The sequence below is a fragment of the Amblyomma maculatum genome, chromosome 2 (genome assembly GCF_055883805.1).
Source record: "Amblyomma maculatum isolate TAMU_Amacu chromosome 2, ASM5588380v1, whole genome shotgun sequence".
Lineage (NCBI taxonomy): Eukaryota > Metazoa > Arthropoda > Arachnida > Ixodida > Ixodidae > Amblyomma > Amblyomma maculatum.
Genome location: NC_139345.1, coordinates 224,133 through 246,660, shown reverse-complemented (window position 1 = coordinate 246,660; position 22,528 = coordinate 224,133). Strand labels below are relative to the sequence as shown.

Sequence of the window (22,528 nt, the reverse complement as noted above, 5' to 3'; positions counted from 1 at the left end):
TTTCGAACGCTAGAGTTGCTTTACAAGCCTCGTTACTGGGCTTAGAACAAAAATCCCTGGGCCATATACTTTTGACAAAGACTGTACATTATATTACCTATTCATTTTAGATTGAAATATGTATAAGCATGCAATAAAAGTCTTTTCCACAGCCCAGGCAGAGGTGTGTGCAGGTAAAAGGTGGCAATAAAGAGAAAACTAAGCCAATCATGAGGCACTTGCAGAGGTAGAAAATGGAAAGTCGAAAACGCATAGAAAACGTCAGCCTCATTTGTGTGCCTTGTTTCATGGAAGGAGCCTTGCACTTACTAGTCGCATCTCTTGAAACAATTTTGATACCATAAAATACACCACGAATTCAAACTCATGAATGCAGGGGAAAACAAGGTCTCATTTCAGCAGCCAAGTTCTGTTTTTGAGATGTAAACAGGTTTTGCTGCTTTGTATGCTCAAGTGGTAGTCTTAGTTTTTTTCTTGATGACACAAGCATGTGCTTCTCTTGTTTGTCATCAGAGTTTGAACCATTAGTCCTTATCACACTTTATTCCCGCTAATCTGATGTTTGCCTTTTTCAGGTTGTTTGAACCTTTTGTGATGCAATGGCTCAATGAGAATGATGATGTTTCTCTAGAATACCTCCACAGTGCCTTCCTACGTGACAAAAAAGATGGCGTAAGTAGCAGCCTCCCTTACCATGTTTTCTGTGGAGTGGGACAAGGGAGCTCTGCTTTGAAAGAACTCGGATAAGCAGATTGTCTTCCCATGGAAACATATCTGGTCTTCATAAAAAACACTATCGAATAAATATGATATGTTTTGCGCAAGGCACCGACCACCACATGCGCACGTCTTGAGGGCATTTGAGCTCACAGGATTGTTTTCTCGTCTTTCGGTATCTGCATAACGTACCATATTCGATAGTGCTTTTTATAGAGACCAGATGCATAACTCTTAGGCTGGCTTATATCCGAAGATTTATATCTATATAATTCACAATGTATGGAAACTCATTCAAATTGGAAATAATGTATGCAGATGGTGCACCAACATAATCCAGTCTGTACTATAGCCATTAACTAGTCCTAGCTGTAGCTGAAAGAACCACGGGTCATGAAGCTTTGCCCTGCCGCCTGATATACTGTATTTATTCGCATAATGCTCGTACTTTTTACGTGGAAAATTGATGCGAAGTTAGGGGTTGCGATAATTATGCGGAGAAAAAATTTCCAGCAAATGTTTTGGAGTGCTAAAACCAAATTCAAATAGGTGTCAATTGGGATTCTTATGCCAACTATTGTAAATATAACCAAAACATTACTTTCAAGCAGAACTTACCTTTATTATAAATGTACAGGGTTGCCAAAAGCAAGAATTGCTAAAGCACCTTATTTGCTGCATGCAGCCTCATCACCACTCCCCTCGTTTCGTGGTATAATTTTCACAGCAGACCATGCAGTTCTGCTCTTGATCAGTCTTGATCCGAGTACGTGTCAACACTGCAATCACTGTCTCCAGTAGCGTATTGCACAGAACTCGTTAACGCTGAAGTACCTGCTGGCAGCGCGGTTGCCATGTTCTGGCACATACTCGACAGCTTTCAGCTTATAAACAGCTATATAGCTTGTGTATTGCTGCATCATGATGCGGCACCAAGAACACGGCAGAAGGTGAAACAAAACAAGTAACACGACCGGAACGAAGGACCACTGACAAGACATGGAAGTACCTCTCAAAATGGCAGAAGTACACAACACCTCAACGGGCAGAATTTATGATGATGATGGTATACCCAAGCACACTGTCGCCACCTGTAGTGCATGCATACAACTAGGCCAACTAGTTGCGGTAGCGCTCCAAAGATGGCGTGTGCTACTACTAGCAGACGATTCTTATGGTGGTAATTTTGGTGGGGCAATGATTATGCGAGGAAAAAAAATTTCAATTTTTGACAGCCAATGTGGGGGTGTGAGCATTATGTGAGTAAATGCGGTAAACAGTGCTTGAGAATCCGCAAGGTGTGGGCACACGTTTGTGTAACAGGTGACACCGAATATTTTCAATGGCACGCATAGCACTACAATTCTCGCACCCATATCTCCCTCCTCGATTTCTGCCAATGGAGTGAAGCTGCGCTCGCCTAAGCTGCTACAAATTCCACTATCATACCTGGTGGTACGGCAGGCCAGCTATGGCCTCTTAGCTAGCTTTTTAAGAGTGGGCTATGAAAGTTTCATGCATGCTGGCCATAGGTCGGCACCATAAGGAGGCGGGCCTTACTCACACTCACTATCGGTGACACTGACCTCCACTCACTCACACTTACAACCGGTCACACTCACGTCCATTCATTCACATACGCACTGACAGATGGTAGTGAGGTGATACGGGCGCACCCACATGTGAGTGCACTGACCTCTGATGTTGGCTGAAACACGCGAGCTAACCTCAGCAGGGTACATACATCAAGCCTTCAGGATTAGTAGTGAGTTGGACTGCTGCAGCATGGGATGACGTCCTGAAATGCTTGATCCTCACTCATTCAGAAAGTGCTGCATTTGAAACGCACTTTGTGGAACAGAAAATTATGCATTGTGTGGGCAGGACAATGACAAGGAGACAAATGAGCGGTGCAGGTTTGTAGCAAATACAGTGCAGTCCACTTACAACAATATTGAGAAAATCAGATATGCAATCGGTATATCTGGATTCGCAAAAAAACAAAACAAAAGGAACACACCCACATATTTCTTAATGCTGTAGGCTTGCCTACTTGCCAGTGCTGAGTGAATCGGGTTGAACAATGCGAATCATCATCGCACATAACCATGAAATAACTTAAGCATGCTTGAAAAAGTCGGCAATTTGTTGTCGTTTGAGCAGCAGCTGAAACAGTTGCTGTGAGCATTGTTTCCATAAGTGCATACGCTGGTGGGAGTCTTTTTTGCGTGCACGAAATTTATCAGTAACTTGATGAACTGTAGGACATCCCCAGCCTTAATTATCGTTAAAATCGTAGAGTGCGAACGCCCATATTTTTTTGTAATGCTTCCAACATTGAAACCCTGCCGGAAATCGTGGTGAATCTGCTATTTCACCTCGAGAATTAGCGCCGTCGTCTTGGTCGGAACCGTCATCCACAGACACAAAATAAAACGATTTCAGTGGCAATACGGCCGTACCCGTTGAGCAGCGATGGCCAGCACAGGCAGCGATTACAATGATGGTAGCGCTAATTTCCGAACCACACGCAATGTCCCTTGGTGGATTTCTCCATGCCGGTTCATTTCTGGCACTTATGCCGAATTTGCGAGTCATTCACTTATTGTTATTTTATTTTTTGTCAGACATTCAGGCAAATTTTCGTGGTAAACATTTTCTGGGCGGCCAGAGAGCTATTATTGTATCCAATATGCCACTGACAATCGATTGTTGTATATGTTTGTTTTTTTACATAAGGGCAATGGGAAAACTGGTAAATCTCAAGAATCTAATCATTATAAGCGATATATTGTTACATCTGGTATTGTTATGAGTAAATTACACTGTAAATGCCATTTGCGTCTTATAGCTGTTCTCAATTTTCTCATTTTTATATCAGCTTACATTCGAGGATAGATATTTTTTTTTTTTCCAGGCCTTCAACTTTCATAGTAATGCAGTAGTAATTGGTTCACAGGAAAGAATTGGTTAGTTGGTTGGTTCACAGGAAGGGAAAGGCGCAGTATCTGTCACACTTGCTCTGTGGACACCTGAACCGCGCCGTAAGGGAAGGGAGGAAGGTGGGAGTGAAAGTGGAAAGAGAGAAAGGGGAGCCATAGTGGAGGGCTACGGAGTAATTTCGACCACCTGGGGATCTTTAACGTGCCCTGACATCGCACAGCACACGGACGCCACTTCGTTTTGCCTCCATCGAAACGCAACCGCCGAGGTCGGGTTCGAACCCGAGAACTCCGGCACAGTAGTCGGGTGTCTTACCACTGCGCCACCCCAGCGGGGCTCACAGGAAAGAAAAAGCACAGTTTCTGTCGCACTTAGAAAGCACAGTTTCTGTCGCACTTGTTCTGTGGACACCTAAACCACACTGTAAAGGAAGGGATAAAGGTGGGAGTGAAAGTAGAAAGAGAGAAAAGGGTACTGTAGTGGAAAGTTCCAGATGGAGACAAAACGAAGAGGCGTCCCTTTACTCTGCGATGTCAGGGCACCTTAAAGATCCCCAGGTGGTTGAAACTTTCGGCTGTCAGCTTAGAATTGAGCTTATATGAAGAAGAAAGGACGATAATGTGATGTTTAACTGATGCAACAATGTGTTTTGCTCAAGAATGCTGCGTGCACAAGCAACACCATGCATTGTAAAACACAATCTCCCTTGCCTCATCTCAGTCATGTATAGTAGTCAGTCATTTTTTGACTGTGGACTGAACCTTGTATGCCCTGATTGTGGATACTGTGATTCCGTACTATAGATAGATAGATTGGATTGGATTAGATGGACAGATGGATGGATTTATTACAGATAGATTTATTTATTTGATTGTGCCTCAGCAGTCAGTTAGCCTAAACGAGCACAATTTTGTCAAGTAAAAACATCATGACATAAAAACCAAATGTTACAACAGCAATTGAAATAACATTAATTTAAAATGAGACGCAAAAAGCAGCAATTTAAGAAAATATATCTGTGTTAATAAATGTGGAATTATTTGTGATCTGCAGACGAGTCTTGGTACAATTGGCATGCATATCAGGATTTAGTATATCAGAACATTTGGCGGCATTTGCTAGAGTCACATGAAATTTCAGTGACATCAAAAATTTTTAAGTCAATTGCACCACACACAACTTTTTGCAGAAACTGCATGTCACTTATGAGTTGCCTGTCATCAAGAGTAGACATACTGAGGTTTACCGGGAGAGAATCTATTAGTCGTAGAAGTGAGGGTAACCAATGTACATGTGTTATAAAGAATGCATATGAGCTTATGCTGATTGCATTCAGTTCTCTTGCAATAGCTGACAGAGGCGCTATTCTAGGCTAGTGACAGGAACTTGAGGAGTGGTCTCACTAGAGCATAATAAAGAATGCGCAAACACTCATATTGACGAAATTTTCTTGTTAGTCTAGAGTTAAGACCAGTATGTCTCAATGCACGCAAGAAAGTTAAAGATGCATTCAACTGGAAATCAAGCCTTGAGCTGACAATACCAGTAAGGTCTCGTACATAGGTAGCACAAGATGTTTGGCCAGCCAGGAGTGTATTGTCAACCATAACTGTGCCACGTCTCCTAGATAGAGACAAAGCAGAAGTTTTCTTAATATTCAATTTAAGGCGATTCATCCAGCACTATTTCTCGATGTTGTTAATGTCAGCTTGCAATGGTGGCACCCTTGTATGTTCTCAATCCTACAGAATAATTTTAAATCATCTGCAAAGAGCAAAACCCTCGATTTCACTACGTGTAACGACAAATCATTAATAAACACTAAAATCAACAGTGGTCCAAGTTGGAGCCTTGAGGCACATCTGATGATGATACAAAGTTGTCAGACACATACATATAGGACCACATTACAGCAGCTGTCAAGGCAGCTTTCAAGCCATTCACAGCACATGGGGCAAAGTCGCCGATACATCCCTCCGTTTGCTGATGGCCTACTGCTATGAGTGTTTCGTGTTGTGCGAAGACTGCGACGACTTTCCTGCTTAAACGTGACTGGACAAGGACACTAGCTAAGTGCACGCCTGTTGCGAGGCTCAGTTACGGCCTGCGTCTCGAGGGCACAAACAGGAGCCGTAGAACCGACAACAGACACCCATCTGATTCCGGAACGAAAACAGACGCCTTTTTTTATTCCGTAGGCATATATACTATACTAGAAACCTCGCCCAGAGGGAGCCAGCAACTAGCGGCATTATAAATGAACAGTAGCGACATGAAGACGCGGATTATTCAATTTGTCTAGAAAGCAGAAGACCCTTTCTTTTAAAGAGAAGCTCGAAATTTTGGAAAAGGTTGATGAAAACCCGAAGGAAAAAGCGTCTCGACTTGGAAACGAGCCAGGACTAGCCCCCTCGATGCTCTCTGCATTATTGTCTGTTCTGTTGGGCAGCGGGAGATCATTTTGAAGAATGCCTAGCACTTTGGTGTCAACATCAAGTAAGCAAAGAGGGCTACACATGTGAAGCTGGAAGAAGTTTTGCTGGCATGGTTTCGGAGGTGATTGTAGCCGGCGTCAACGTGGATAGCAAAGTGCTATGAGAGAAAGCCGACGACACTGCAATTTCTCTTGACGTCGAAAAGTTTCAAGCATCCGGAAGGTGGTTGCATTGTTTTAAGGAAAGGTATGAGCTTGTTTACAAAACTGTTGCGGAGAAGGCAAAAAAGTGGATGAGATGGTTGTTGGCGCTGACCTTGGGATACATGCTGTGCGACATTTTCAATGCCGATGAGGCAGGCGTGTTATGACTGGATGTTTGCCTTGTGTGTACAAAGCTAATAAGAAAGCCTGGATGACTGTGGCATTAAACAATGTCACAGTCATGCTTTTTCCTGCGAACGCGATGAGCCACCTGCAGCTGCTGGGCCCCGGAGTAATCCAGAACGTAAAACATAATTTCAAGGTCCTTTTAACGAGGCGGTTACTCTCGAAGATTGATCATAAAGATGAAAATTAGGGGATTAGTCTTCTGGATGCAATTCATTTTCTGGCCATGTCCTGGGACAAGGTGGCTCCGCAAACGATTGCAAACTGCTTTCGCAAATGCGTGTTCACGACAGCACCGCCCACATCGCTGATCGCCAAAGAGTCTGACGACGATTTGGCTACTGAAGGTTGGGATGCTGGAAATTCAAGCTTCTGCTTACGGCTTTGTGGCTGTGTATGACAATATTGCAAACCATTCAACATCATCAGACAGCAAAGAAGAAGAGGCTGATCCACTATCATCGATAGCAGAGACCCTCAACACCCTTGACATTCTGCGCCGGCAGCGTGAGCGACGAAACTGCAGCATATTTTTATTCTTTTCAAGCTGGGCTGATTGTTGACATCGAGCCTAGGAAAGTGCAAACCTGCATTATTGACTTTTTCAGCTGAAAGTAATCAAGCCAAATAAACTTTATGCTTCATTTTCATGTTAAACTTTGCTTGTTTTGGATCATGTGAATTCAGGATGATATAAATATTTTCCGGCATCCCGTGAAATTAGTATCCTCGAGATTTTCCTGTAGAATTGTACAGAAGCATGTGTCCTATTAAGAAATGGGGTGTAAATATCATATTAGGTTCAGCATGGCCGGTTTTTGTGCAGGATGGACTTGCAACAAATGGGGTGGAGGAGCAGTCACATTGCTGCTGAATGCAGTAAATTCTCTACCGTGAGGACCCAGAAAAAATGTCCGAATTAACTGAAGGCTTGTATTATCAAATGAGCCTAAAAAAGAAAGCTGCTGAAAACCATTTGCATCGCAGTAAATTTATCTGATGAGCACCTGCACATTGGTTTTCTGCATTTGAGATGAAAACAGAGTAACACTGAGTTTTTTTATTCCCTGGTTTCGTCGAGTGCTTCGCTTTGCGCACACTGTTGGGAAGGCAGCACACAGTACGGTAAAACTGTGGTGAATTCAATAATTTTAGATGTGCTTGAGTGTGCAGAAAATTCTGAATATTAGTTTTTTTTTTTAATATAAATTGAATAACATATTCGATTCTTGTTCAAAATTTCAAATATTTATGCACACCTGCTTTTTAAAACACATCCTCCAGCCTGAACCAACTGAAGCTCAATGGGAACCAACTATAGTACCCACTGGGAATTTTTCCAGAAACCTGTTAGATCAGTTATGACTTTCCCCTGGGGCTGCAGAACTGATGTCTGTAGCTCAAGACCAGAGTCCACATTCTTGCTCCAAAAGTCGAGACTAGTCATAATTTTGAAGCTCATTGTGTAACCCAAGGTAACCACCGTAAGCGTACCTAAATTCTTCTGAGATCGTCTCATGCGCTGGAAGAAAAATCGAATGACAAGAGTAAATGGGCAGTGATTATGTCTACAAGAGCAAAATGATCAAAAAGAGACACATTAGATATAATTAGATCTAAAATATTTCCATCAAAGTTCTTTATTGCTTTATATATTGGCATAGCCCATGGAAATTAATGGAAATTGAAATTATTGATTTATAATACAGTCAGCTTTTTCTCATGTGGCTGTACAGGTGCTAATGACCAGACCAGTAGCCCAGACGACTTCAGCAAGATTGAAGTCCTTTTAAATGTGAACCGTATACCTTGAAAAATTTATTTTATTCCCCAATGGTCCAAAAATGATTTATGAACACATTAGGATCTGAATTTGGTGGAAGTAATAACAGCTGATGAGATAGTTTGAGTTTGATTCATCATTTACTGAAAATGAGATACATAGTTTGAGTTTGATTCATCATGTACTGAAATTTTCCAACCACCCACATTCTTTGTATGCTTCCTGGTGTGGTCTTCTAAATGCACCTAGCACAGAATAGGTGGCTGTAAGAACTCCATCCTCTTAATTAACCTGATCAGAATACATTCTGATGGCTTTGAAAACAGCATACTCCTCTCAGAAATAAGAGGCACATGCACACAACGGGTGTGGCCGCATTTCTGGCAGGCATGTAGTGTCGTACTCGCATCGGTATGCACTTGCGAACAACATTTTCCTTTTTGGTTCAAAATTCTTCCTATATGTTAGTGTTATAATTGAAAAACTTGCAGTCCCTAATTTCATGAAGAAAATTGTGTCAGATGACTAAAACTTTGTCAAACCTGAAGAGGGCAAATACGGGCTGGTTAGTGCATGCTTAAGTCAGCGCATGTGTCTGTCGTTCACGTGTTTCGTCTCCCCTAGCACTGTTTTACTCGGTTCTTGTCAAACTTAAATTTGTAATGAAACTTCTGCCTACATTAGCCTATATTGGTGGTCAGGCTTTAAGAAAAGAACGTTTTATTGCAATTTCATGTTTCCCATTGCTGTTTGTCTTTTGCAGTTCCTGCAGAGTTCGGAGCATGCCCTTTTTTCCAATTCCGTGGTGGACGTTTTTACACAACTCACGCAGTGCTTTGACGTCATTAGCAAGCTAGAGTGCCCAGATCCTGAGCTCGTAAAGCGCTACATGAAGCGCTTTGCAAAGGTAAGCTGAAGAGGAGACCGTCTGTTATTATGCTTTCGAATTGCTTTGTAAGCACACAAGTTTTTTTAAACAGCTGGGCTAGGTGTGCCTCATGTGGTGTCTCCTTTTTTCCTTCTATATTTGACACAGACAATTGTGAAAGTCCTGACAGCATACGCAGACATTGTCAAGAAGGAGTTTCCAAACTATGTTCTGCAGGAGAAAACCGTAGGTTTTCTTGCTATAACTTTACGTCTTGATAATGTAGTTTTGTTGCGTTCATTGCTTGCATTTTTGGGAGTTCCTGCTTAAACAAATCGCTCAAATGAAACATCGGCGAGCCCCTGAGTGATCAAGATCATAGGACATCGAACCTTCTTTTGAATTAGTATAGGTTGATAGGAGACTGATTTTCATTGTAGATGGAAACAACACTTCAGAGATAAAATGCTGCGTTTAAGCAGCATGGAAGAAAGAAACAAAATTGCATAGCTTAATTTCTGTGCTAGGTTCGTTGACAAGTTTATGTTCTGCATTGCTTGACATAACCAGAAATGTGGTGTCCTTGTAGTCCTGCAACTAAATGGGCATTACCTAAAGTATGCTTAGCGTTCTTGTTCCTGTGTTCACATTATGCCCCGTCATCTCAATTTCAGGCATGCATTTTGATGAACAATATTCAGCAACTTAGGGTACAACTGGAGAAGCTCTTTGAATCTATGGGAGGAGAAAAAGTAAGTGCTTGCCTCTATAGCTTGCTGTTTGTTTTCAGTTCATTTTAAGAGGCACACGGTGTTGTCTGACAACTGTTATCGTTTTGAGTGCTTATAGGTGTAACTTGCCTTCACCATGTAACTAGGGAGTTCTGGCCATGATACAGGCTCCTGGATTTAATTGTTTTGTCTAGAATGAAAATCTGTATTTGAACATTTTGGTTTTGTGTAATGACAGGGCACATTGTGTTTTACTTGCAGAGCTGATACTTCGTGGGCTAGCAAATTTGTAGCTTGTCAGGCTATGGCAATAGAGCACGAGGCAAAAAAGAGCATGTGGGTGCAGCATTGCCCACACAGCCTTGGTGCTATTACAGTTTTGCTTTCATTTTTCTCGTGCATCTACAATGCAGCTTTTCGAGCTTGAGTCTAAAGGTGCTAATAATATCTGAGTATTGTACCTTCAGGCAAAACTTTTTTTCTTCTTTTTTTTTTCTTTTTTTTCAGCTCGAAGCTGATGCTAGTAATATACTCAAGGAGCTCCAGCAGTCACTGAATGGTGTCTTGGATGACCTTAGTATAGTTTTTGCTAAAAGGTGAGCATTAAAAAAAAAAAATCACTTTATTTGTAGCTTTGGCTACCAAATGTCACTATACGTTTGGATAGCTTTTCCTGGCTATGCAGCCAAGGCTAGGGTAATGGAGCTTCTATCACGGTGTCACTACACCATGTAGTTCTCACACATCTGGCCTCAGCTACGGTTTCAGTTTCAGTTCCACCTTTGCTTGAAATCATAGTTTTCGAGTCGCCAACAACACTGAAATGACTTTCTGTAGAATACTTCCTAAGTGAGCGTAAAATAACGGTTAATGGATGTCACGTGCTGCGTACATTGCCAAAACAATCTCATTGCAAAAGTGTGCAGCAGCCGGCGGATAGACGCAGCAGAAGCAGCGGACATACTCTTCGGGAGATTTTCGACAGATGGCGCAGCCACCTCGTTTGCTCAGCGTACGGTAGTGATATTAAAATTCACTACATTAATTTTGTACACACTTGTGTTGTAGTACAATTGTGATATATATTAATAACATCAATATTTCAGCAATGGTATACTATTCCAGAGCACAATCCGCAAAATTTACGAAAGGACTACATCCTGCTGCGCAGCGAGCTGATGCGTTTCGGCTCTGTAGCTTTGGCTGCATAGTCTGAAAAAGTCGTTCGGGAGTATATGCAACTACAACAGGCTGATGACGAGATGAAATAAGGTAGTCTGAAAAGTGTGAAGATTTTATGGTAGGTGCCTGTAGCAAGTCTCTGATTCCAACCACATGTGCTTTACAGTTATGGTCAAGTCATGGCCAGCAAACATGCCGACCATTGTGCGTTCTTTTAATTTTTGCAGTGCATGTGTAGCAACGGAAATGTAATGCATTAAACTACCGTCATTCATGAAAGCTGATGAAGAGGGAAACAGTGGGAGGCAGGGCACTTGGTGGTGATTTCAATTATAGCCTTCAGCAGAGCTGGCAAAATTTATGCACCACAGGATAAGTTTTTATGACCAGTAGAATATCCACTCTCTATTGAAACAAAAGACAGGTTGTGTGCCACGAAGCGAGCAAATCTGATTGCGGTCGAGGGAAACGTTGGTTCTCTCTGGTTCCAAAAGAGGGTGGTCTCTGTTCCAGTCTGGAGCCCACCATCAAACAGAGCATGGGCGAGCTGAGCTCCCTGCTGGCGGGGGTCAAAGGCAGTGGCCAGGTTTCCATGAACCAAACGTCCCAGCGCAACGAGGTGGCGGCCGAAGCAGACCATGTGCTGCACCCACTCATGGACATTCTCGATGGAAAACTGTCCATGTTCGCTCAGGTCTGCGAGCGCACTGTGCTCAAGCGTTTGCTCAAGGTGAGCGCACTCACTTCCTTCTCAGCAGGATGCTCTCGGGGCAGGAGTGAAAATGTACGGAAGATATATCCATCCCGACAATAGTTTCCTTCAAATTCTGTTGCCACAAAACGCAATTAGACTTGCGCCTCTGTTGGCTGGTGTGGTTTCCACCATTCTGCATGGTTTTGGGGGATACACAGCAGTCCCAAGGAAGAAGGGAGACAGGCGCAAACTAATTGCGGCATGAATCCACGCTGCTTTCTGACATGATTAACCATTCTTATCCTGTGAAGGTAGTTCGTGGTAAGCACCACAGAGTGTGATGGTGTTGCAGAATCATGACTACAGTTGCCAGTTTTCGAACGATAGTATGGACCACCACTCATCGGGAGATATTTTAGGAAATTTGTGTTCCTTCAAATCTCAAATGCATACTTTAATTCAAACCTCAGATAATTTCAACTGATCTGATTTTATGTTAAAAATGAGGCTGTATAATTGAAGGGTCTCAATTAAATTTGAAAAGCTTAAATGAGCATGCTGTTCACGACCCTTGACTGGCTGTTGCTGTATTGCTGTACTGGAATATCATGGGCTTTTTCCATAGATGCATTAATACTGCATACTGTTTTCTTCCTTTAGGAACTCTGGAAGATTGTTATGCATACAATGGAAAAGACCGTAGTGCTTCCACCAATGGGAGAGAAGAATGTAAGGATTATGTTTGCTGTCTCAGTGCCTCCAACTTCTATAGCTGTACTTTGCTGTGCCATGAAGTCTTACGTTGACTAATCTTTGCAAGGTGCACTGTCAACAAGGACAAAACGTATTCCATTACATGGCATAATTGTTCATACTACACACGCACATAGTGACGCTTTTAGATACTTCGCATCTGGCCTCCTCTTCGCTCGAGCATAACGATCAAAAACAAGCCTTTAATTAAAATTTAAAAAAACTATATTATGTATGCAGCAATAAAGAGATGTCAGATGACAGCAAGCTTATGAGATGGCTCTTTTACACAGAACAGCAGCTAAGTAGAATCATTGGAGCAAAATCAGTATTCTGATGTTCATCGTTAAAGGTGTAAGTTTTGCCATTCGGCTACTTGGGCCAGTGTATTAGAAGAAAGTTAGACTTAATTCTTATGTGAAAGTGTTTCCATAACTTTGTGTTAAGCTGTCGTCTTTTTGAGCCATGGTATATCTGTTCTTGAGAATATATGTGACAATACCGTACATTCCCTACACTGTGAAGGTGCATGACGACGCATACGTATGCATTGCAGAAACTATGCGAGCTATGCTAAGATAAAGTACAGAAGACACATGCATAAGAGATCTTTCTGTGGAGTTTTCTCAGTTGCATAGTTCCCCAAACTGCCTCCATATCGGGGACCAGTGAGCGCGAGCGAAGGTTCAGCCTGGCTTCTTCAGCCTGCCTGCTCTCTTCTTACTGCTACATTTCTTCTCCCTTCTTCTCCTGGCCTCTTCTTCCCTGCTGCCTCTGCCCTGCCACAGATGATCCTTCCCAACCTGCCCAATGCCAAAATTGAAGACGTGTCACGGCTCTTTCGAAATCACGTCGCTGCCAACAAGCTGCCCACTCTGGGTGTAATGGTGAGCCTCTCACTCCCCAACACCAGTGCCTGCCTGCCTGCCTGCTTCTTCTTCTTCTGCTGTCTCCTTTTTCTTAGCACATGGCAGAATGTGAGCTGTGTGCATAGCTGCATAAAGAAACACTTTTCCTAGACGCTGTGCATTTTGCAGTGTTCAGAATGAAGACATCTCTGTGCACATGCATCTGAACAGCCATTAAGGGGACACTGAACACAACTCCTTCAGGTGCTTGTTGTTACCGAAATCCAATAGTTGGGCCTTTCACAGCGTTATTCACCTTTGTTTCGTAACAAAGGACGCTTTCATTTTGGAGTTAAGGTTGGATTTTTATTTATTTATTTTTTTGACACACTGATTCAAACTCATTACGCTGACAACGATGTCCAATGTTTTTGGTTTTCAATATAGTTCAGTCTGCTACAATTCAGTTGTTTTGTCTTTCTTGTGCAATAACAGTGCTCTATATATAGCAACAGTGACATGAAACTTTCTTTTTTATTCAGGCCTGTAATTCTTCAGTGTCCATTCTAGTGAAGAAGATATGTTGTTTCACATCACTGCTGTGTACTAGTGTAGCCAGCCAATGGTAGCAGCAGCTATTTTTCACTTTTCACTCTTTTTTTGGCTCAGATTAGTTGCATTTTCTTTGAATATATACACATTCATATAAGCCTAGGTCAACTTCAGTTTGTCATTAGTGTCTCTTTAATTGAATACTTTTTTTCTTCCATGAAGACAAACAAACATTGTTGATTATTAACATATGAAGAATGAGTCACTGACTTCATGTTGGAATGGTACAGCGCAAAAAAAACACAAGGCGAAAGAAGACTGACAGATGTGCGCACTCGCAACTAAATTTTTTTTATTGGAAAGAAACACATCTTTATACAAGTCTTTCAAGTGATAGCAAGAAGCCTATAGCACTTGCGCGAAACACTTTGCTAGGGGTTAAAAAGATATCATAAGTCACAATCACTGGATGATAAGTTTCTAAAAATGTTTTCTCCCCTCTCCCTTGAAAATTAAGGACAAGATTATGAATTATCAATGAACGATACCTTTATTAACTAGTATTACCGAAGGCTGTCTTATACATTGCGACTGTCTTTTTCAAATCAAGTAGGCCTCCATCAGCCCTCTTGTAATTTTATTCCACTGTCGAAATAAAATCTTAGTGTTCGCAACTAAAGGGCGGCAGTTGTTTTTTTTTTTTTCTTTTCATCTTTTTCACAGGTGCGACAGTGACCTTTCAAATCGGAGTAGTTAGTATCAGAGAGGGATCTCAAATGTTCTCGCAAATGAATATTTATGCATCTTCCGGTTTGTCCTCTAGTTTGTCTTTTTCTTTTGTCTTGTGTTTTTTTTTTGCGCTGTACCTTTCCAATATGAGCCAATACCAACTTACCCCATTGTCTATCTTTCTTCTGGGTCACTGACCGAGTCAAAAAACGAAAACAGTATTTCGGGCACGACATACTCGTGTCTGATGTATTTTCGCTGTTCACAAGTGTCCCAATCAACCTTGCCATAGAAACCTGCAAAAGGATCCTGAAGAGCGGCCAATCATTTCCCGATCGCACACCGTTGAACATCGGCGAGATCAGCGAATTGCTTTATTTCTGCTTGGTCAACCCATATTTTACTTGGTGTTCAAGCAGATTTTTGGAACCGCAACAGAAGCATTAATTCCAGTCACGGCTGCCAACTTGACAGTGGAATCTATTGAACAGAAAGCCCTGGATTCGTTCACACCACATCCAAAGGTGTTCCTGAGTTATTTTGATGACTGTTTTTGCATTTCAAACTAGCAGCACCTTTAAAGCTTTCTTGGAACACCTGAATGCTGTACAGCCATCCATAAATTTTGCTTTGGAAGAGGCAGCGAGCAGTAGCATCTCGTTCTTGCAGCAATTGCTTTGTTTTGAGCACAACGCCAGCAAGGCCCTCGTAACAAAATGGCCCCACTGCGTTTCGAGGATGCTTCACTGCAATGTCAACATGGTCAAACGTTGCGGTGAAGCGCACAGTGCAGTGAAACTGCGGTGAATTTTAAAATTTTCGGTGTAGTCAATGATTTTTTAATGATCAAAAATTCTGAATATCAGATTATTGAATACAAATCGAGTGACAAAAATATTTTATACATATTGTGAGCCTTCTGTGGACCTTCTTTCATTTGTACATGCCATGATCTTCTTCTTTCATTTGTACATACCATCATCATTGTCCTGCGGCGCCGGCTCCGGCGCGCGCCTGAGTTCGTGATCGGATTAAAACGCTAGACAAGGCTTGGCTGTCCTTGCCGTCACGACCTCGCCGTCTCGACCTAGCCTTCTTTTACAAGTGGTGGAGGCGAAATTTGATCCCCTTGCTGCCTTGGGCCCTGCCTCTCGCTGGAGCTACGTTCCGGTCGCCGTTTGGCAACTGCCACCATCGCTATGTCTACCGACAGTGCCCACGAACAAGCCGGACCCTCTACCTCGGCTACACCACCCCCTCCGACTGTGCCCACACGACAGCGCGACCCGCCGCTGTTCGCTGGTCGTCGCGATGAAGACGTCGATGACTGGCTTGACACCTACGAACGCTGCAGTGCCTACAACCGGTGGGACGATGCTCTGAAATTTCTCAACATCTCGTTCTACCTTATTGAGGTCGCCAGGACTTGGTTCATCAACCGCGAGCCCCACACAACTAACTGGACCACCTTCAAACAGCAGTTCCGACAGTACTTCGCCGACCCGGCAGTTCGGACTGAGATCGCGAAGACCAAGCTCGCTTCACGCCGTCAAGGTCCTGATGAGTCATATGCGTCTTACATAGAGGCCATGCTTGCACTCTGCCGGCGTATTAGTCCCACCATGGCGGAACATGAACGAGTACACCACGTCTTGAAAGGAATCAATTCTGCGGCGTATAACATCCTAGTTGCTCAGAATCCTTCAACTATTGATTCCATTATTACGACCTGCCAACGCATTGACCAGCTGCAGTCCTCCCGATTGCAGCCCGCCAACGCTACTGGCCCGACCTCTGCTGATCTCGACCTGCGGGCACTTATTCGAGCCATCATCCGCGAGGAACTCCAGGCGCTCAAGCCTGTCTGTCGACACGGGTGCGAACACTCTTCCGCAACATCTAATGACGCAGGTCTTCGCAGCATCATCAAAGAAGAGCTGGCAACAATCACCGAACCTATAACATCTGGCCCTCCGGCACCCCGCTCAGTACCGACTTACGCGCACGTCACAGCATCCCCCCCTCCTTTAGTTCCCCCGCCTCGACCGGCACCAAACTACAATCACGTCAATGCAATAACGACGGCTCAACCTGCACCACCCTATTACGCACCTTGGCGCCCCTCCCGACCAATTTGCTATTACTGTGGCATCAGAGGACATATATCTCGCGTCTGTCGTCGCCGCCTCCAGAACGAGCGCCGTGGTTACGATACCTTTGAAAGTGACATCCCTCCAACGTCATATTATCAACGCCGGTTTACTCCAAGCCCACCTCGAAGGTCATCCCCACCTCCAGAATCCTCGTCTGAGCCTCGTGGAACCCATGCATCCCGACGTCGGTCCCTATCCCCATACCGTCGCTCAGTTTCCCCTCTCCGACCCGCAACAACTATCCCTGTCCGCCATCCGGAAAACTAAGCGTTGCAGTTTCCGGAGGTCAAACTGCACTCTGCGAACTTACCAAAAGTCCTCCAGATCGCCCGTATAATGTGATTTCTGTTTTCGCTGAAAGATTACCGGTCGAAGCATTGATTGATACAGGAGCTGCAATTTCTGTCATTCACGCTGATTTGTGCTACCGTTTGCGAAAAGTGACGACACCATATGATGGGCCTGAACTCTGTGGAGCCAATGACGTCCCTTTGCGCCCTTTAGCAAAGTGCACCGTACGAATTGTTATTGACGGCGTCCGCCATCATGTGCAGTTTGCTGTGCTCTCACCATGTGCGCATCTGATGATTTTAGGATGGGATTTTTTGTCAACCGCGTCGGCGTTAATTTCTTGTGGCGACCGTGTTATCCATATGACAGACAGCGATTTTTCATCTGAAGTTTCTGAACGACATCATCCCCTAGTTGCCGCCGCTGATACTGTTTTGCCTCCTCAGTGCGAAAAACTGCTTACCGTTGTTTCTGACCACATCACTGACGGGGTGACGGGACGTACTCATCGCACCGTCTCATCGTCATCTTGCACGCGGTATCGCCTTCCCGTCAAGTCTTGTGAGGTTCTGCAACGGCTCAGCGACAGTAGCGGCCACTAACACATCACGTGAATCCCTCGTGCTCCCAAAAGGAACTTCTCTCCCCTGCATGGTGGATGTTCAACCTCTGTCCTTGATGGTGCTCACCGCCCCTCTGCCTCAGCGCCGTGTTTCGCCAGACGTCTCTCTTTCTGTTCTCACAAAGACTATTAATCCTAACCTCACGCCGAACCAACGCCAAGAACTGCTGACATTGCTTCGACACCACCAAGCCATTTTTGATGCCACTTCCCCACCACTCGGACGGACTAGTGTTGCGCACCGTCGCATCATTACTGAAGGTAACTCTATCGTTCGCCGACGGCCTTATCGGGTTTCCCTCTCTGAACGAAAAGTAATTGAAGAAAATGTAAATGACATGCTCCATCGCAATATTATTCGTCCCTCGACAAGCCCATGGTCCTCCCCAGTAGTGTTAGTTAAAAAAAAGGACGGCTCGGTACGCTTTTGTGTTGATTACCGGGCACTCAACAAAATTACCCGCAAAGATGTATACCCAATGCCAAGAATTGATGACGCCCTTGACTCTCTCCAAGGCGCCGAATATTTCTCTACTTTGGACCTCCGCTCAGGTTATTGGCAAATACCTATGCACGAGGACGATAAAGAAAAAACCGCTTTCTCAACTCCCGATGGCCTTTACGAATTTAATGTTATGCCTTTCGGACTTTGTAACGCACCAGCGACATTTGAAAGAATGATCGATACTGTGCTTCGTGGCCTAAAATGGAGAACCTGTTTATGTTACTTGGATGACATTGTCATCTTTTCGTCAACTTTTAACGACCATCTCACGCGCCTGAATGAGGTCCTCACGTGTCTCGCTTCAGCGGGTCTTCAGCTCAACACCAAGAAGTGCCACTTTGCACAGAAGGAAATTAAAATATTGGGACATCTAGTCAGCCATGACGGCATTCGTCCAGACCCTGAAAAAATCATCGCGGTCTTGAACTTCGCTCGTCCACAACGGATTACAGAATTGCGCAGTTTTCTCGGCCTGGCGTCTTATTTCCGGCGTTTTATAAAGCATTTTGCAAGTATTGCTGCTCCACTTCATCAACTACTTAAAGCACGCAGCACTTTCGTGTGGACTGAACAGTGCGAAGCCGCTTTTAATAATCTGAAGCACGCCCTCACATCAGACCCTGTTCTTGGCCACTTCAGTGACAGCGCTCCAGCCATCCTGCACACTGATGCTAGTGGTCTCGGTCTTGGAGCTGTACTCCTGCAGCGCGATGCAACTTCGCGTGAGAAAGTGATTGCCTTCGCCAGTCGGACTATGACTCCAGCTGAGAAAAACTACACCATTACCGAGCAGGAGTGCCTTGCCGTCGTCTGGGCTGTCCAAAAATTTCGCCCTTACCTATATGGTCGGCATTTCACAGTTGTGACCGATCACCATGCTCTTTGCTGGTTGTCTTCGCTCAAAAATTTGACAGGCCGACTTGGTCGTTGGATTCTACGCCTGCAAGAATACAATTTCGACGTCACTTATAAATCGGGTCGCCAACACCAAGACGCCGACGCTCTTTCTCGCTGTCTGCTTTCGGAATCGGCTTGCTGTTTTTCTTCCCAATGCATTTCCACCTATGACCACAGCCGACCATCTCTTTCTCCGATGTATATCACAACAGTTTCATTTGATGACTCTGAAAACAAACACGCTCTCCGCTCACAGCAATTAGCCGATGCCTACTGCCGACCCATCATCGACCGCCTTATTGGCGCTTCGGACCCACCCAATGCTCGGCTTCGCCGACAACTTCGCAATTTTAAGCTCGAAGATGGCATCCTACTCCGCTTCGTGTATTGCCCTGATGGAACTCGCTGGATCCCAGTCGTGCCGCGTGTGCTTCGTCCACGTATACTGGAGGCTCTCCACGATGACGCTACTGCAGGTCACCTTGGTGTTGACAAAACCTACGACCGAGTGAAAAAACGATTCTTTTGGCCTGGCCTATCTTCCTGCGTTGCCAAATACGTCCCATCCTGCCCTCTGTGCCAACGTCGCAAACGGCCGACGTCTTCGCCCGCTGGCCTTCTACAACCTGTTCCCTGTCCCGCCACGCCATTCGACGTAGTCGGCATCGACTTATATGGTCCCCTACCCCTCTCCGATGGGGGTAACCATTGGATTATAACAGCTGTCGACCACCTTACACGCTACGCTGAGACAGCACCTGTACCGACCGGTTCCGCTCAAGAAGTAGCAAATTTCTTTTTGCGATCAATTGAATTGCGCCATGGCGCTCCACGGTTGCTCCTAAGCGACCGCGGGACGGCCTTCTTATCGGCAGTCGTTGCCAAAGTTCTTCACGCGTCATCCACCCTTCATAAGACAACCTCAAGCTACCATCCCCAGACTAACGGGCTGACTGAGCGATTTCACCGCACCTTATCCAATATGATCTCCATGTACATCACACCGGATCATCGAAATTGGGACACTATTCTACCATTCGTCACTTTCGCCTATAACACAGCAGTACAACGGACTACCGGTTATTCTCCATTTTTCCTCGTTTATGGCCGTCCTCCAACTACAATTCTCGACGTTTCCTTCTTCTCTACGCCCGACTACTCCCCATCAGTACCTACCCAGTTCTTATCTCGTGTGGCCAGATGCCGTCATCTTGCCCGCCTCAACACAGCAGCGTGCCAGGAAGACCGCAAGAGTCGCTACGATTCTACGCATCGCGTGGTCTCTTATCGTCCCGGTGACGAAGTACTGCTGTATACACCACTGCGCACTCCTGGCCTTAGTGACAAATTCCACCACCGCTACCTTGGTCCCTACGAGATTATCAGCCAAACTTCTCCAGTTAACTACAAAGTCACGCCTGTTGATCCCCCAGCCGATCGACGCCACCGTGGAACTGAAATTGTTCATGTTTCTCGCTTGAAACCGTTTGTGCGCCGCGGTACATCGGTTAATTAGGAGCGACCAGGCTGGCCGCTTCCGACCCCCCGGGCAGATTGTGTGAGCCTTCTGTGGACCTTCTTTCATTTGTACATGCCATGATCTTCTTCTTTCATTTGTACATACCATCATCATCGTCCTGCGGCGCCGGCTCCGGCGCGCGCCTGAGTTCGTGATCGGATTAAAACGCTAGACAAGGCTTGGCTGTCCTTGCCGTCACGACCTCGCCGTCTCGACCTAGCCTTCTTTTACAATATTCGAAATTTTGAATATTCACACACTCCTAGTTATAACAATTAAATCTGGTCTATGAGGGCCAACCCTAGAAGAGACAAAAACACTGAAACGCTACAGTTACATCAGCCAAACGATGCTCGCAATGTGAAAGTGGGCACGAGGAGCTGGTGGAAAAGACCAATGGGTCAACCTGGTGCCATGAAAATGTGAACAACACGTGACCATGTGTACACACGTTGTGCACGCCGGGGACGCTTACATGTCACAGCAGTGACGAGAAAAGACCTAGACTTTCTGTGGAGCATTCCATTATTAACACTTCCAAGGATACGCCTCTTGTAGAAAATGCACCAGGGTGCCTGCGCCTATGCATTGCCGCATCGGCCATGTGTTCCATACGTAGTGCCGTCAGTCACTGAGGTGCATCTTTTTGCCGTTGCTGGTTCCTGGGTCCTGCAAGCTTATCGGATTTCTTGTCAATAATCGCTTCTGGAAAGTGGGCTTCGTTCAAAATGACAGTGATGCAAAAGGTTCGCGAAGTTCCCACGGTAGATAAATGATGACAGTTGACTGTCACATGTTGGTGATCATCTCAGCCCAGTCGTGGTGGTGCAGTGGCTAAGGCACTCGACTTCTAGGATCAAATCCCAGCCGCGGCGGCCGATTTTCAATGGAGGCTGAAAGCAAGGCACCCATGGAGAATCTCACATTAAAGAATCTCAGCTGGTCGAATTTCCGGAGCCCTCCACTACGACGGCTCTCGATCATAGCCTGAGTCACTGTGGGACCTTAAACCCCATAAACTAAACTAAACTAATCTCTCCGTATGGCCACAGCTTCTGCAGGAGGTGGTTGCCAACAGCATATATTGCAACTTCATCCCAGCAAGATGCACAAGATTTGTGCAGCTAAACAGTGTAGGCATTTACAGCATGTGAAAAATAGCCAAAATGGACCATTTTATTCACTGGCATGCAGTGTTCATGTAGAGTGACCTACGCAGTGAAGACATGACGGAGGGAAGTTGGGGTCAAGGTTAACTTTTATTAACTTATTAACTCTATTGTTCTAAACTCTTTTGCTGTCATGGGAAAAATGACCACATTTTGTAGGTTTTGTTTGTGCAAAAGCTATATTAAGCTTAATATATTATTTATGACATGAAATGGAAGCTAAATAAGTTTGCTTTCTAGGCGTAGGAGTACAAACAATGAACTATGTGATGCAATACAAAATTTTGATTGCCAAAATCAAGATTTTACAAAAAATTTTAGACAAGACTTGTACTTGTAATTATATACTTCTACCTGAAAAGAAAAAAAAAGTTAACATTTTTCCAGAATATACAAAATATTTGGCCTCTTATTGGCCACTATCTGCAAAAAAAAATAAATAAACAAAGGAATTTCTAAGTTTATTAGTATTTTTGGCTCAAAATAATACTGGACACGTAAGTGAGGTTAACGATGAGTACTTAACTAACCAGCATGCAGATGTCGATGTTCCACTTTGGTTCCATCGTCACTGCTGTCATAACTAAATGCTGATGTGTAGTTAAAATCAACCACAGGCTAGGCGAAGTCATGAGGTTTGCAACGTTTTCAAGCTGGCCATTCTTGTTTTGTACTTAAACACTACCGTGCCTTGGAACCCATTAATATTTGATCAACATCATTCCCACTTCGAGTTATAGATCAATTT

At 44.4% G+C, this 22,528-nt stretch overlaps 1 protein-coding gene across 5 annotated transcripts in view; it reads left to right on the top strand.

Annotated features, from left to right (window-relative positions):
- LOC146197787 (protein unc-13 homolog B-like) overlaps positions 1-22,528 on the top strand; it is a 363,959-nt gene that overhangs the window by 327,413 nt on the left and 14,018 nt on the right. For 4 of the 5 annotated variants that reach the window (XM_084593024.1, XM_084593021.1, XM_084593022.1 and 1 more), the window contains exons 29-36: positions 576-672; positions 9,031-9,174; positions 9,304-9,381; positions 9,810-9,887; positions 10,374-10,462; positions 11,562-11,778; positions 12,403-12,471; positions 13,284-13,382. In XM_084593024.1, coding sequence (XP_084449150.1) covers positions 576-672; positions 9,031-9,174; positions 9,304-9,381; positions 9,810-9,887; positions 10,374-10,462; positions 11,562-11,778; positions 12,403-12,471; positions 13,284-13,382 — 871 coding nt within the window. The remainder of the gene's footprint in view (positions 1-575; positions 673-9,030; positions 9,175-9,303; positions 9,382-9,809; positions 9,888-10,373; positions 10,463-11,561; positions 11,779-12,402; positions 12,472-13,283; positions 13,383-22,528) is intronic. The other variant, XM_084593023.1, reaches the window with a different exon arrangement.